Source organism: Poecilia latipinna, unplaced genomic scaffold (genome assembly GCF_001443285.1).
Source record: "Poecilia latipinna isolate Pla-1442-1.1 unplaced genomic scaffold, P_latipinna-1.0 Scaffold171, whole genome shotgun sequence".
In the NCBI taxonomy this organism is placed as follows: Eukaryota; Metazoa; Chordata; class Actinopteri; order Cyprinodontiformes; family Poeciliidae; genus Poecilia; species Poecilia latipinna.
This window is the reverse complement of record NW_015112787.1, coordinates 221456-238686: the sequence shown is the minus strand read 5'-3', so window position 1 is coordinate 238686 and position 17231 is coordinate 221456. Positions and strand designations below refer to the sequence as shown.

General features: G+C 41.8%; 1 protein-coding gene across 6 annotated transcripts in view; it reads left to right on the top strand.

Moving 5' to 3' along the window:
- Nucleotides 1–17231, top strand: part of kiaa0825 (KIAA0825 ortholog) — a 156682-nt gene that overhangs the window by 9043 nt on the left and 130408 nt on the right. For all 6 annotated transcript variants that reach the window (XM_015030054.1, XM_015030052.1, XM_015030051.1 and 3 more), the window contains 5 exons: nucleotides 5540–5699; nucleotides 6055–6237; nucleotides 6418–6603; nucleotides 6694–7018; nucleotides 16581–16748. In XM_015030054.1, the coding sequence (XP_014885540.1) occupies nucleotides 5540–5699; nucleotides 6055–6237; nucleotides 6418–6603; nucleotides 6694–7018; nucleotides 16581–16748 (1022 nt within the window). The remainder of the gene's footprint in view (nucleotides 1–5539; nucleotides 5700–6054; nucleotides 6238–6417; nucleotides 6604–6693; nucleotides 7019–16580; nucleotides 16749–17231) is intronic.

Here is a 17231-nt window from a genome sequence, read left to right as displayed (position 1 = left end):
AGACCTCCAATTGCTCCCCTTCTTTCTCAACACTGGGGACGATTGTGGAGAGGGGACACACTTGTGGTGTCAACTGTCTTGCTGCACTGGTCTGAAAAACAAATTTCATTCCAGCAGTGAAATTAGAAGTGTGTGTTTGTGTGTGTGTAAGACGATGGACATGTTTGTCAAATGGCCTGAAGGATTCTTTCCTCCTGGTTTCCTCTTGCTCTTTCCTCATTCCCCTGGTCTTTTGTTGAGTTCTACTCTGCCTTTTTTGCCATCAAGACTTTGTCCTTTGTCATCTTTACACAGACAGCTGAGTGGTTTTATTTCCTGTGATGGTTCTGTTTCCTACTGATTTTTTTTTTTACCTTCTTCTATTCCTCTACTCTTTCTGTCTTCTTGCCCTGGCATCTCATGTGGTGAAAGTCATCAAGCTGGGAGCTAATCCCGGCAAGTTGATTAGGCTGCCAGTGGCATTCACGCCAATGGGCAAAAGGTCACTGCATTGTGAAGAACTGGATGGACTTCTTGACACAGACCATCCAAAATGACTTTATAACTTGCGGCACGAGGCCCTAAGGAGGGGTAATTGAAAGGTGAGAGTAAAGAAAAAGAAATTAAGTGAGTAAGAGTTTTTAGAGGAGAGGGGGAAAAAAGATGGGGAATAAAGAGAGAAAAGACTGAGCTTGAAATTGTGTCTGAGGATGATGCTCCTGTAGCCATTACGAGTGCATTGTTTTAGCGAGAGACGGCAATAGTGAGATGTTGGGAAGCTTAATGGAAAAAAAAAAAAAAAATGAAACCCAAAGGGCATTGTTCTGTCTATGGCTTTAGATTAGTTGCACAGGAGGTGGTTAAAAGAGCATTTTTTCTTAGTCACTGTTTCTTTATCCTTCCCTCATGCTTGAGATCATGAAGTAGGTGAATATTCTATTCAATATCTTAGTTTTTTTTTTTTTTTTTGGCTGTTTTGCATCAGAGCTAATTTCTACAAACTGCCTTATTAATACAATGGTCATCCATTACATATGAGCACTGGAGAGATTGCTAGTGATATATTAAGCAGCAGCAAAACATTCTCTTCTCAATGTCAATTTGTTACATAGGTAAAGAAATGCAAGAGGATTTAAGGATGTATGAGAAGAACCACACATTTTGGCTAATTTGATGGATTAGATGATCTCAAAAATGCATCTGTTGTGAGGTGTTCCTGGCCTGCGACGTCCAAGAAAGAAACAACAGTGAATCTGCAACATAGTAACGAATGGTCAAGGCTCGGACACAGATGGAGAGCAAACGCTGGCCACTCTGGGCTGATTCAACAGACTACTGTAGTTCAGTTTGCTGAAGAAGTTGAAGGCGTCTAAAAGAATGGTACTTTTTTGGCAGCAAAACGACTTAAAATACTACATGGTCATGGATTGACTGTATCCATGGCTTGGATTGCAACGGACATGCACTGGACTGGTTTACTTTCTTTGTCTAGCTTTTAAGGATGCCAAAGACAACTGAGTCTCCATCAACAGTTGTCCTGGAGCTATCTGGGGATGTCTGGGGATGTTTGAGATTTCATAGCTCAGCATACCGTTTGCTACATTTCCCACGCTTTCTGCCAGAGGAATGGAGAAGGGGACTGGATAGTAGCAGAGTTTGATAAAATAGCTGAGCAGCTGGCGTCATTTCTTTGCTGCCAGGCACCCATTTCCAACCAGTCAGTTCGGTGCAGAGTGGCTTTGACACCGGGCGTCCTCACAACTACCTGCTGGGAACATAAGCTGTTTCAGCTCAGTGTCAAAAACTGATGTGAAGTCGTCGATTTTTATTCTTACTGTTGAGTTGATTGGTGGTTGGCAAACATCTATTATCGCCACCTGCTGGTGAGGAGTGTGGGTCAGAATGGCTATATTGTTCAAATATGGTTAATCATCAATGATGATTCACTAATATGAGTTATCTCAGTTTCCACAAGACTACATGGTCTTGTGGAAGTGCATTTAAATTGAGTTTAAATGCACTTCCATTTAACTCAGTACTTTCGTATTATAGACTTTGTCCTCAAAATTGAGCACAGGTATGATCATGCTATTTATTTTCAGATTGATTGATTGATTTGATTTATTTTCAGACATTTTACTTCTCAAAATTGTTAATGTAATGTATATCACCATGGCTGTTCATATGGGCAAGAAATAGGAATCTTCAAATTCAAATAAACTTTATTGATCCCAAAGGAAAATTATATATGTCAGGAAAAATGTTTTCCTGACCCAATATAGTTTTTATTTATGTTTTACTGTAAAAAATAAAAAAAAGGAAAGAAAGATTTCATTTTTTTAGCATTGAATAAATATAGTCAAATTATAGTAATTTTTTTTTTGGGGGGGGGGTAGGAGTTAGGTGAGTTAGGGGTGGATTAGAAATGTTTCAGTGCGAGTTTGCTCTAAAGCAATAAAATATTCATTTATTTTCCCTGTAAATAACCTGAATTAAATTAAAACTAATGTGTTTAGCAATTACCAAAGAAGGTCCCTAGATATCAATTCTGCCACACAACTTTGTGGGAAGAGTGAAGTTAACAGCCTAGTGTCTATTTTCCTCTTTAATGAACTTCAGAGAGTGGGTAGAAAGTGAGCTGCAGATGGGAACCCATTTGAAACCTGCTGTCTATGTAAAGTCCTGGGGTGGAGCCCTGAATGAATGTTTTATGTTTTATGACTTACTATAAACACACGTATAGCATTTTGTGCAGCCATCCAATGTGAAGCAAGCTTCCATCAGAGGACCTGGCAAATGACTGAAACATATTCGGAAATCTTAGTCAACTGATTCAGCTGATGAATTTGCTCCTTCTTCTCTCTATCTTTACAAAACAGTCACAGTAATCCACAGTAGACTTTCTTTTATATTAATTACAACAAGTGAAGGCTAAGGTGTCTTCATCCTTTTGCTTTGTTTGGATTTGTCAGAAATCCACCTGGAATTTTTGGAATCAAAATATTTTTGCTTTTACGTTTCAGACGCAGGATAATATATTTCCCGTACAATGTGCATACCAACACGAGACGAAACAGGGGACAAGCACAGGTTGAGGCTTTTGTATGTTTTAAAGATGTTTAACAAAAAATATTCCATGTTAAATAACTTAAAAAAACAAAACAGTTTTTAACCTGAGCTTGTGTCATTGAGTTCAGTGGCAGCAAGAGAATAACACAAAAGGCATCATTTGGTCTGCCAAGAAAAGAAGAAGAAGCAAAGCAGAGTTACGAGAAGGTAGTTAACACAAGACAGAGGGATGTCATTAGGCAGTGTTCGGTCTAGAGGATATCAACTTGGAACAGTCTATAACATTTTATCCCCGTGCGTTTTCCCCCTCTGAAATGAAACTGTGTCAGATTGAACGATTATTTAATGAGATGCTATTGCGGGACATCTGGATCCGTTCATGGCTTGGGAGCAAGCAGGAGGCAGTTTATAGGCCTGCAATAGGGGAGGAGCTGTTTGATGACCAACAGGCAATTTGGCTTTACATTATCTATACTAACACATAAAGTCACACAAACTCCGACATAAAAATTACTATTTCTATTGATAATATATATAAGTCATTAGTTAATGATTTTTGTCAAAAAAAAAACACATCCAATGCTTGTAGGTTTATAGAAGAAATTTGATTAAAGGAAAAGTAGCCTTTTGTTGATTTTCCTAATTATATTTCCCTATTGGTTTTAGTTCATCAGCAATTGTGTTATCTAATGAATCATTTGAGCTCTGCAGCGTAATTCTCTGCTACATACTCATTTTTGGAGCTTTGTGTAAATCTACACCTGTCAATGCGCAGCCATGTGTGCACACACAAGCAACCCTCACCCTAAAACATTGTTTAATTATGCAGGTATGCCGACATTCTGACACTGTCTTGGATCCAAATATATAAGCATCGATTTGCATGGAAATGACTAAACATGTGGAGCTCAAAGTTGTCATTTCTAATCTGTCATATAAAGGGGAAACCGAATAGCTGGTGCAGTCTGTTAACATCAAAAGAATGGTGTTTGTATATATGTGTGTGTGTGTGTGTGTGTGTGTGTGTGTGAGCTGAGGGAAGACATGAGAAAGCAAAAGGTGTGTATGTCTGATGCCTGCCGATGCCTGTAATGCCACTTCACTCCAGATGCTTAGCGCGCACTCACCCACTGATATATTGGTGTCTCTGTTCATTACTGCTGATGTGTCTATATCTGTCTTCACACGGTACAGACACTGAATGAGAGGTGGGGGCCGGGGGGATGAATACGATGCCGTGTGTACATCAATGTCTGTGTTTCTATTTGACTTTTGCTTGGTTTTGTTTCTGTGCATTTGTGCTGAAGTGCTGCTTTCTTTATTTGATTGGGTTGCGCTTGAAAATCAGGATGCTACCTTGGGGAGACAATTTTTCCCACAGTCGCACAATGCTGAAGGACTGGAAGTCTAGATGGGAAACTATTGGCTACAGGAACGGTTTTACCCAGGCTATTGCCATAATCTCAGTTACAGTGCTTTGCAAAAATAATCATACCCATTGAATCTTTTCACATTTTGTCAGGTTTTTCATGTGACAGACAAACCCACACGGTTCATAAATGACAGGACAGGGAGAAATCAGCCAAAAGGCCCATGGTGACCCTGGAGGAGCTGGAAAGACCAACAGCTCAGGTGGGAGAATCTGTCGAGCGGACAACTCGCCATGCACTCTGGAAATTCAACCTTCAAGAGGACAAGAAGACAGTCAAGATTGAAGGAAAAACTTAAAACTTTTGTTTTGGACAAAAGCAAACGTGGAAAAATTACCTCTGTTCACCTAAAACCAGTACCTTTCTTGGCTGTATATTTGGTCAAAACTAACACTTTCCTTACACCTGAACACAACATTCCCTGAACATACAGAGAAACAAGGTGGTAGCAGCATCAACATTTGAGGATAGTTTTCTGTAGGAGGGACAGGGAAGTTGGTCAAAGTTGCTATGAAGAAACTAGTTTTATCGTGGGGCGCTGCGGTGGCGCAGGAGTAGACCATGTGACCCATGTACAGAGGCCTCAATCCTCGATGTTGCCTTCACAAATCCCAGCCTGATGACCTTTGCCGCTTGTCTTCTCTCACAACCAGAGTGATTGAGATTTTGCTACTTTGCCAAGAAAATATGGTCAAACATGTATGTGGAAGGGAGGGAGAGACATGTCTTCAGTTACTTGCAAGACTGACTTAGGGAGCTAAACACCCATGACACATGTTTCATATTTCTTTTTTTTTTTTTTTTTTTCCCCTTCCCAACATTTCATTATTTTCTGATCATATAAAAATCCAATGAAATACATTGTACTATGTGGTTTTACTGTGACATAATGTTGATCTTTTGGCAGATCTGTGTAGCATATTTCATTTAATTTGATGCTGTCAGAATTAAACACTTGCTCAATAAGTGCAATTTCACATGCAACATCTCGAAAACACTTTTCGTTTAAAGAGTTTTATTCCTTTATCAGTCGTCTAATGATTCATCTTCCTTTCATTCAGCATAGAGCAGCATCTGAAGGAGCTCCAGGCCAAAATGGGAGACTTCAGAACGGGGGATCGTCCACCCAGTCCCACAGAGGTCTTGCAGTGGTTCAACACGAGGGCACAAAACTCCCTGAAGCCTCTTTCCACGGACATTTTAGACTTCTTCAGAGCTCTGGTAATGTATTAGGTCAAAGGTCAGCAATGTTTTCAATCTAAAAAGACATTTTTGCTCTTTGCTATGAAATAAAATGTGGCATAGAACCATGTAAATTATTACTTTATGTGTACTAATTTAGGATTTAAATAAAATTAGACTGACTACATTTTAGTCTATGTAAATTTCAGGATCTTAGGACAAAACAAAGCATCTCACCAAGCCAGTTAGGCCTGTTGAGTGGGTGTATTTATGAAAAATAAATATAGATTGAAAAATCCTTCACATCTGAAAAACAACGTTGTGCAGTTTTTGTAATATCTTCAGAACAACTTCTCCCAAATTCATCATGTCTCTTCATCCATCTTGCCTTCAGCAACAGTACCTTAAATCAGAGGAAGAGGGGAAAGAAGAAGTGACACTTCAGCTCCTGCTGGATGTCTCTGCCCAGTGTGGAGTTTATTTTCCTTGTCCATCCTCTTCTTCCTCTCTTCATCCTCATCTACCTGGCTCCTCTGTCCACTCCGTACACACGGTCAAAGATGACTCTGCAGTGGAGGTAATGCGCCATTTCTCATTCAGTTCAGTGTTTCAGTGTTGGGTTAATGAATTTCAGTTTTAGTTCAGCAGCTAAGTGTTCTGAAATGACGGTTTAATCAACAGTCTGTATTTTGTTAGAACGCCACCTGAGGTAGTAATTACCTAAATATTTTTCTGACATTTTCTCATTCCATTTGAGATCCAAGAGGCGTGGGACCCTGTGCGTCTCCAGCTGCGACGCTTCCTGATGGACCGGCTCTCATGCTGCACCTCAGGACCTCCTGGCTCCCCCCAGCTCTCCACCATGACCATCCTCGAGCGGGTCAACTGTTTTAAGCAGCTGTTTTTTCTCTACCCTGAATGTGAAGTGGTCACAGGCTACCAGGTGCCGTTTGAATCACTTCTGTATTTAAGACAACTTCATAAACGCCGAATGATATTAATACGATAGCAATAACCCTAACCCTACCCCTAGGGCCTGAAACAGAAGTACGTGCTTAGCATCCTGCACTCAAGCATGAGCTCCAGCCCAGGCGGTGAGTCCGGCTTCGACAGACTAACGACGGGTTTCTGCAACGTGGTCCAACATGTGACTCAAGCTCTCACCGAGGAGCTCCAGGTTCTCTCAAGGGTGGTGGAGCCCGAGGTCGTCCTCAGCTTTTTAAACGTAGCTTACTTTGGTGCCATCACCCAGGAAATGACTTCCCAAATGGAGAGAGAATTTGAAACCGCTCAAAGAGACAACACAGCGCTGAGCGGCAAGACCAAAAAATACTCCGTAATGTCCCGAGCAACTGTAGGTGAGTAATTTGCTTTTTATTTCATCTTATGTCATTCTCTTGTTTGCACAGGCTTTTGTGGCTCTGTTTATTCCGATGTGCGCTTTTCTCCCTTTATTTCTACCCTCTTTACTCCTCTCTTGCTCTCTTTTATAAACGAATAAAGGTTAGTTTCCATCTCCTTCCTCTCTCTTTTTACTTTGCTCTCCAGCTGCGGCGTACTAAATTCAAGGCCTTTCTGATGGACTCCTGTTACCATCGTAATTGCTTTTTTTTTTTTTTTGTCTTTTATTTTACTAACGCCCTCCTTTCTCCTCCCTGCCAGACAGAGAGCACTGTTCCTGAGGCTAAGGCTTACGCCATGCGTAATATGTTTGCATTGGTGATCAAACTAAGTCCTAATCTCAAATAGGTCTTTTTAAATACAGAAATTAAGGCCTAATGAAACAAATATCCACGTACTGTACATTATATGCACTTAATTCTTGGGATGGGCTTCTTTTGCTTCAGATTCTATTTGTGCGGTGTATTATGAATATAATCTGTCTGTGGGTTTTCTGAAGTATTGAGGAAGCCAAGGCTGCTTCAAAAGAGGCCTTCAGCAGGTCTGCATTGCTGGCTCTGGTTTCTCTCATCTTCCTTTTGACTCTTCTTCACAGATGTGGGCTTCAGGTCAGGCCGCTCTAGGTCTAGTTCATGATGCCCGTGACTTTGTCTCTGGCTCAGAAGTTCAACACTTGTGCTACACCTTGTGAATATTTCTCAAATGTTTCACAATCCCCTCAATATTGCAGATTATCCCTACTGATTGTGCACCGTTTTTTTTTGTTTTTGTTTTTGTTTTTTTCTTTAACCAGACTTTCTCCACTTTTTCTTCCACTCAATCTTCCATTAATACAATTGAATACATCTTTCTGTGAACCTTTACGGCTTACCCTCCTTATGGAGGTTGTCAGTGACTAGTGTCAAGTCAGCAGTCTTCCCTGTGACTGTGTGGACAATAGAGTGACAGTTTTTATGAATGCGTTTTACTTCTTGAATGTCTAAAATAAATAAACTTTTCAATCATACTCAAAATTATTGAATTAACTTGTGACACGGAGGGAGTTTTCTGTGGTAAAGCCTTTTGGTGACGGGGTCATGCATCGACAGAGAAGAGCAGAGACCCTTGCGCACCAAGTCACTTCTGAAACTACCGATCCCCTCACATTCTCTTTGTTTGCAACATATTGGCCTATTTACAACTTGCTGAGAGTAAAGATTCACAATAAATAACAACAACAACAAAAAAAAGTCTGTGAGCCATTGTTTACTTTTTCAAAAGGGTACACATGCCAGCTTCCCTACGGAACGGGAAGAGGAGTGCTTTTGCATCTGCCTTTCTTCGATAAACATACCGCCAGCCTCGCCACTTTTTCTTTTTTTTCCCTCTCTCTCTCTCTCTCTCCCCCTTTCCCTCCCTACCTCTCTTCCCATTTTCCCTCTCTGGTTTTTACTTTCCCTCTCCTTAAACGTGAGATGAGAGGAGGCAGCCGGGATAATTGGCCATGCGTCAGTTGGGCTGTTTGATCACGTAACGCGGCGGAGGCTACACACCTACGTGCCGTTCAACAAACCGTCAAATGTAGCACCGGAGGCAGAACACGGCTCCAAAGGGAGCGAGGGACTCGTGCTGTGTAATGATGGTAAAATGGAGCAGTTTTGCCTGTGCTGCTTTTACTTATGTGTTTGTGTGTGTGTGTGTGTGTGTGTGTGTGTGTGTGTGTGTGTGTGTGTGTGTGTGTGTGCAACATCTACAACTGGGATTACATTTTTGTGTTGTTCATGTTTAAAGTCTCCAAATAAAAAAAAAAGAAAAAAAAAAGGGGAGAATCTTAAGAACCACTCCAAATGCCCGTGGCTCTCTAAAAAGCCAATGCTGGAACATTAATGCATAATCTGCTTTCACACTCTACTGTCTGCATACTGTATGCAACACACATAATTGTCAAGACAATTATGACGGTGTCAAAGAAAGTGATTCTCTTTTCATAAGCCTCCAATGACTCCTAAGATCCCTCCCTCTACTCCTGCTGTGTTATTGTTTATTGTGAAGTAAAGGAAGGCGGTAGGTATATTTTGATGAGGGTCTTGCTGGTGGGGGGGGGCACAGGGGTGGGAACGCAGTTTGCTCCCAGGGGAGCTGCGCTGTCTGCAGCATCAGCCACGGTCAAACCACTGAACCATTTAACAGCTTTCACAGCAAGATCTGCCTCCTCTTTTAACCTCACCGACTCAAAGGCAGGCAGATGCGAAGGGTCCCAACACCCCGCCCTGCACCACCTCCATCCTTTTTCGTCTTTTATTCTATCCCTCACACATCCTTCCTCTTTCTTTTTCTTTTCCCATTTTGATGTACTTCTCTAAGTGTATCGGAGCGAACAAAAAACTTGACTTTACCAGCGCACCTCACTGAGTTCAAGTAGGAATGTGAGGGTGGTCCAAGTCTTCACGTGTATGTCTCTCTAAGAGGGTTTGAAATGGTGCCGTGGTGAATGCTACGGGAAGTTGTTTGTTTTTTTTTTTCTTTTTGGCAGGGGGTCTGAGATAAGTCAAATAAACCAAATTTTGTGGATGGAAAAATCCAAAGATGACATAAAATGTTGAAAGTCTAAATTTTGGAGTAGAGGAATCTTTGCGGACGTATTTCATCGGCTTCTATTAAAAAAATGTTTTGGACACTTGATAAGTGTCCAAAAAGCTGCATTTTTGTTTCATAATTGTCTTAAGGCCTACTGTGAGAAAAATGTCCTGACTGCAGGTGTATAAGCTGTTGTGTGCCTTCTTCAGCCACTCGCTTATGCTGTAAAAACGTTTGGGGCCAAACCGACAAACCAACTTTTGTTAACTTGCTAACCCAGTCCTGGGCTAGCAATTTGGAACCAAAAATTGGGTAAGGTGTTTAATGTCCAACCTTAAAGACTGGGTGGCAAAGAATAACTTTTATCTTAGATTACAAAACATGTAATATTTGAGTTATAATGAATGGGTTTAATCCTTTTGTCAATTTTCCCACCTTATTCTGGTGGATGGGGTTAGGTTTAGGGCCTGTCTCCAGCACTTATTAAGTAAGAGGTGGGTTGGACTTAATCATCAGGCTTTCACATGGCAATTCTAGTGACCAATTAACCCAACATACAGGTCTTTGGATAGTGAGATGAAGCCTTAGTATTTGGGCAGGATAAAAGAAGCCAAACTTTAAAGTGTTAAAACTTTTCACTTTGTTTTTCATGCTTTTTTTGTGTGTGTGTGTTCACGCACGTGTTTGTGCTCTTGCTTGCTAATCGCAGGCGTACACTAAAAGTTGTGTGATCAAGACTCATTTAATACCACCCTTTTTGAAAATTCCCCATTAAATTTCCATATGGTATTAGTAATTTGCATTTGTATGCCTGGCAGATCCCTGTTTTTGTAAGACATCAAAAGCGTTCACATCGACTTCTCTGCGTAGACGCTTACCATTTCCCCTCAACAATCGACTTCAACGGGGTTAAAGGCGAGGTCGAGGAATTCTGCTCCACTCTGTTTTGATAGCGCCGATTTAAATTCCTGGTACACTAATTTCGCCACATGACGTCGGCAGCCGCTTCATATGGATTAAAAAAAAAAAAAAAAGAGAGAGAGAGAGAAAGAGATTCGGTTAGAACGTGTACTGCAAGTGCTTTCTCCACGACTGCACTCCCTCCCACCTCCTCGCTCTTTCAGACTCTTTGAACTCTTTCTCAGAGACAGCACCACAGCCTATTCAGCAGGGAGAGAGGTTCTGTAGTGACGCGAGAAAGCTCGGCTGAGGCACCGACTGGCATTGGAGGTGCTTATGGGGATTGAGGCTACTTGGGAATGGCGTTTGTTAATATTTAATAAGAGCAGCTCCTCACTAGATCATATCTCTGCCTGAGTTTATACACACTGTCAGGCAGGGACGTGCACCCGCATACTGCCACATAATTATGGTCTGGGGGTGTTTGTGTGTGTCACTGTGTAGTTGTTTGTGTGGTGCCTGTGAAAGGTGTTTTTTTTTTTTTTTGTTTGTTTTTTTTGTCCTGTGCAGTTTTCTTGCTGCATTTTCAAATGATTAGAAGTTCTTGTCAAGAAAAAAAAAACAAACAAAAAAAAAAACACGTTACCACAAAAAACCTTGTGTTTACTAATCACAAAGAGAAAAGCTGTGTCATTTATCCCTGCTTGTGGTTATATGCATGTCTTTGTCAGCAGTCATTTTCTCTAAATCATGCCTCCAGTAAAATCTCAGAAAAGATTAGGTTTTGCAGGCCTGTGTATAATGTGTTTCATTTATTTCTTTTTTTTGCCCATATCCTCTGAGTGGCCACAATGGGTTTTGTGTATCGTTCTTGAGCAGCTCAAGGATATGAACGTTTTCTTGGCACCTTCTATTGAGAAAGCTGCGACAAAAAGACAAAAAAAAAAAAAAATTGGATGGCTTATTGAGAGGAGGCTGCACTTGTGTGATGAAGAGTGAGCGTGATTTGCCGAGGGGTTGAAAACAATAATGTGAACAAGGGCACTAAACAAGTGGGATTTAATGAAATGCTGCTATCGTTGCAATGCATTCTGCCGCACTCTTCATCCCAGCTTCTCAGTCCAAGTATGCAGAGAAGGCCAGAGAAATATTAATTCGGCGCGACAAGAGGTGAAAACACAAGCAGACGCTCTGAGTAACAGGGAAGCAAATTTAAAGCAGAGGTGCCTTTCTGCCTCCACTAAGAACATTACCTCCATCTTGGCAGAGCAGCTTAATAGACATATCAAAAGTTGCTGCTCTCTCCTTCCGTCAAGGCCGGGTTGCCCCCGCTGCAGCCCCGTTGGACAGCACCCGAGGACAGAAGCCCAAGAGACAAGCATTTGGGTGGTGGCGTGTGATTACAAGTGCGTGCGCGCGTCCCGGTGTATGTTGAATAATCACAGCAGGAGTCCTCACATAATAAGGCTGTCTGAGTGAGCAGTGGGCTGCAACTGACGAAGAGGACCCTAACTGTCTGGGCCTGGTAGGAGGCCTGGAGTGACTCCAAGCCTTTTTTTTTTCCACCCACAGACAAACTGATGCGCACACAGACAGAGCTTCAGGCTGTGCAGGGTGCCGTGACCCAACGCAGCACCCTGTGGGAATAACACACAGCACACAGACGTACCGGATCTCCTTATGACTACGCTGCTGATTTATCCAAACAAGTGTAATCTCCAGGAACCTTATAGACGCAAACACTTCAAGTTCTTACTCAATCCTTTAGAAACCCATTCAGTCCAGTCAATCAATTGGTCATAAGATGCCAGTTAGTAAAAATTTATCTCAATGAAAACCTGCAGATTTTGACAAATCTAGTGAAATGGAAAGTCTCATCAGAACAAGGCTCATTAAAGAGTTAAAAGTGAAGTGGTTAACATTTGCTCACATTTTTTTTTTTTTTTTTTTTTTGAGGGATTTTCTATTAATCTAGTGTAGAAAATGCCAAGCAGGACGAGTGTTGGTCTCAGACTACATTAATCCTACCTTCATGGAAGAATGACATAAAGAAAGACATATTATAAAAGAAAGCAGAAATCATTTTGTTTGCTTATACAAATGCATGCCACACTCTTCAGGTCTTCAGATTTGTTCTAACAAATAAAAACTATGTCATTTTTCTTCCACTTCACATTTATGTGCCATATATTGTCTCATACTCCTGTACATAACTGGAGATAAATTCATGTAAAGGAAACTTAGTGCAGATTGTTTTTCCCCAAGGCAAAGTTTAAAATAATAATAATCTAACTTTCATTGAACAATAGAAAATGATGTAAGGAAGACCAAGGCTTTAATCATTTGTGTGAGATGTACTGAACCTGTCAAAGCACTTAATAATTGGTTAATCTCTTTTAAGATGCTAGATGTGTCGCTACCAACTTAACGAAATAATTGAAAGTGTGTATTTTATGACGGATGGCTACAATTTAGTGGATGGTTTTATACCTGTTGAATTAAACTGTGGTGCTTTTCAGAATATCTGTCTAGTTGATCGATATTTAATATTGGCGCCACCTAATCGGATTTAGTTAGTTTTCATCAATCCTATTTATTAACAACACAAACAATAACTCCAGTTTAGTTTGACAAATTACATTCACAACTCTGACCCAGTATGCACAGTTTTTTTTATATTTTCTTTTCACTTCTGAAATTCCCTTTTGTTTGAAAACCTATTCGTCTTCGTGGTGACAACGTTGCCCATGCCAACATCTTTTCTAACGAGAGTTACACAAAACCACGCCTGATGATATAACATTTTGTCACGTTGTCTTTGGATGGCAATGCACTGCGGTCCAGTTGGACAATGCGGCAAGGAAGATGTAAACCGCATCTCAGATGGTCTCGTTTGTGCCGCTCATAGAATGACGGAGAAAAAGGGGAAAATGAGGGCCAGCGGACAAGCGTGAGATATGTCGTGCTGGAGAGAAATTAAATCACTGGCTAAATTATTGCATGATTGCTCATTCCCCAAAGAGTTGGGCATCATTTGCTAGAAAGTGTCTAATAATTGGTTTTCGGCCATGTCAGACACATGCAATTCCCCCTACTAATGGCTCTGTTAGGCCTCCTGGGTCAGAGTAGGACAGAAAATAGCCAGACGGCAAAAAAAAGCACCCTACATCCTTGTTCCTTTTGTATTTTTTTTTCCTCTGTTAAACCAGAAAGAGAGAGAGAGAGAGGGGGGAAGAGAGAAAGACGCAGAGGAGAGGAGCGATGGCAAGAAGAGAGAGTGTGTATGCAAGCGAAGAGGAAATGAAGTGGCAATAAGTGCAGCCAAAGGGGAAATGCTCTTCACCGTGAGTTTAATACATCAGACTGGGGATTTGGCAGCCCGCCACACAGCAATTGTTTACCTTTTTGCTCACTGGCTGCATCTGTTCTGTTTTGTAAACGGCACTAAACTATTCGCCCGTAAACACCGGAATCAATAACAACTGCTAAGGGAATTCCCTTATCCCGCCCCCTCCTTCTCTTCTCCGTGTTTTCATCCCCAACCACCACCACCACCACCACCCCTCTTTTTTTTCCCGTCTTCTCCTGAATCTTCTCCTTTCTCTGTTCTCTCTGTTTCCTGCCAGTCGGGACCGGTCTGCATGTGCGTGTGTGTGGCTGTGGAGCTGGTGGAACCCGCAGAGACGAGGAGACGATGGATGGCTCGCCAAAAATGCTTGCTCTGTTTGTTTTTCTTATTCTCTTGCCATTATTAGCAAGTACTAAGTAAAAATGCTCCCCTTCAAAACGTAATAATTTTTTTTATTCCATTACAATTATTTTTTTTAATATTCCATGCAAAACCTGCACCCTGACATTTTGTCGAATGATGTGCAGCGTATGCTTTATTTATTTATTTATTTTTTCCTAAGCAGTCGCAGTGACAAAGCTTTCAGTTTATCATTCTGATTTGAAGAGCATCTCTCCGTAATGTGCTGCCAATGATCTCTTGTATAAACATATATATTATTTTTTTTTTACCTCGTTCTCAGCAACAGCTTCTCCCTTATTGATTCTCGGTACGTTGACCTTCAGTTGAACTCTTCCCCCTGCCGGTGCCCCCCTCCTCGTTCTGCTCTGTGGGACTTGCAATGTACTTTGCTATATGACACACCTGGGTGCTTTTAAGCACACCCTCTCCATCAAGTGGCTATGGGAGCTTCCATTTGATCTCACTGTTGTGACAAAGGTATAATGGGGTTTAGATGGCTATGTACTACACTGCTATGGCTGTAGGCCCATTTGGCTAGGGAGGTGACTATAAATACCTATATAGCTCGTTGGGAAAGAGCCTCAATGAAAGACAATGCCCAGCACTGCTAAACGCCAAGGTCATGTGTCACTATTTAGAGTTGACTTAGTGAGCGAGTGAAACTGTCATAGGGTCACAGGTTGATGGAATGAGTAGAATGGATGGTGAGAGAAGAGAGAGGCCGGGAAAAGGTGATGCTCCAGATGAAGTGGAAGGTAATAGTTGCTGTGCTCAGATGAACACCCCAGAGAAGGTGGAGATTGGGGGCAGGAGGGCTGTAGAGATAGCTTTTACAGAATCCACTGGCTATCTCCCCAGATGTGTCCCCGTCTGTCTGGTTGATAAGGTTTCCTTTGAGTCGTCTGCGGTTTCACTTTTCTCCCGCGTTGAGCATCGGAAGCTCTTGATGCGACGGCGGCGACTTCAGCAACAGACAAGCCTGGCGGTGCGTGCGTGCAAGGTGCGAGTCTGGGAACGAGGCTGACACCGGCGTGTCAACCAGGTCACGCATGCACACGTGCAGCAGGAGGTAGTCTCTCTAGCCCAGACTCCCACTGGAACCCATTACAGAGAAACTGGAGGCCCATGGAGCTTAATTACATGCAAACACAAATACAAGCACACACATTTAAACACACCCTCACGTAATTACACGGCTATGCACCTGCAATTTCACGCACACATCCGTGCACACTTGCACACAAAAACATGTAGGCACATTCACAAACAATCTTGAGGTTAGAATACATTTTATGGTGACCACAGAGTTTGGTCGCGGTGTGGACAATTATCTTGCAAGACTGACATGTGCAAATGTGTGTGGAGATGTCTACAAATCAAGTTGCTCATAACGACCCACATCGCATGCACACAAACATGCGCGTGTGTGTGCGTGGACGCCCCAGACGTGAACACACGAAACTCGGTGACTCACACTCATTAATACTCATAAAAAACATACACAAGTGCCCAGACACAACACTCTGAATCAAACCTCATGCATGATTAAACCAGACATCCTTGGGGACAATGTTGTTGTCATATTGTCAGATTTTGTTTAACAATATAGCAAAATTATGTTAGGATCCAAAGGCAATAATGTCACCGTTATTGGAAAAGAAGGCCACCCCCTATCCCCCCCTCCTCCCTCTTCTTTCCATCTCAGTGCTCAATCATCTCTGTGCTTTCAGAGTCAAGGCTAATACTGAGCTCATCCTTTCCCAAATGCCTTTGCAGTTGCAGAGCTCATTTAGGCGGACTCACAAAAGTATTTGTGCATGTGTCTCAGCGTATGGCAACACATCTCCCAGCCGCCCATTCTCCGGCTTAATGCGGAACATCCCCCGGGTGATGGCTTTGGCAGCCTCCAAAATGGGAAATCCATATTTGCCGAGGGGGTCATCTGCGGGTTAGGGGGGGGGGGAAAAAAAAAAAAAAAAAAAAAAAAGTTTTGTGCTCGGAGGGAAGGTTGTGCAAGTGTGACTTCTCAGGGAGCAAAGTTTTGCATAATTTTCTTTTCTGTATTTCTTTGCTTACACTGTGTAAGAGGAAAACATGAATGGGTCAATATTTAGAAAAGGTGTCACCATGCAAAGAGACTTCTGACAGAGAGTGTTTGCTGATGAATGCCTTTTTAGCAAAGAAGGCTGTGTTGAAAGCAAACATCAACTGTTTCCTCTTTGTGAACATTAAACTGTTTTAAATGTTTATGTCTACAAGTCATCTGTGACCTCATACAAGGTACATTTTGTCTCTTTGCATCTCTTTCACAGCACCAATGGAGCTTCCTTTGAAAAGCAGGAGCTTCAGTTTGACCTCCCACCAACTGAGGGCATTAACCCAGCTGGCTTGCATCCTGCTAGGCTTTGAGAGAGATGTGAGGGAGCTGGTCACCAGCATCACCTTCATAAACTGCACAGAAGACACTCCAACTTTAAAAGGTGCAACTCGTCAAAGATCTATGTTATCTGTGTTAACTGCTATGTCAGAGGAATTTATGTCTTTGCTCTCTTCCACATCTTGTCACATTACAACCACAACCGATGAAATCCATTTCAATGTGTTGATTTGAAATGTTGCGGGATACACCAGCACAAAACGTTCACAAATGAAACGGTTAAAAGTGTAAACGTACTCAAAGCTGGAAGAGTGATATCCCCTTTATGTTTGCAGCTGTAATTGGAGTAAAATCTGTTTCTGTAAAACGTCGACTCAGTACGGCTGAAACAAATGTATTTTTTACATTTTGCATGTAAATCTTCGTTTTAAAACGCACCTGTGCCCTTGTCCTTTAGGGATATTACCCTTTACACTATCCGCTACAACACAAGTGTTAGTTTAAGTGTTGCCAGGTTTCAGATATGATTTCTGCACTTTCAAATCTAAAGCTATAGTCCAGTATAAGTGTCTCTCCTGCAGGCAGA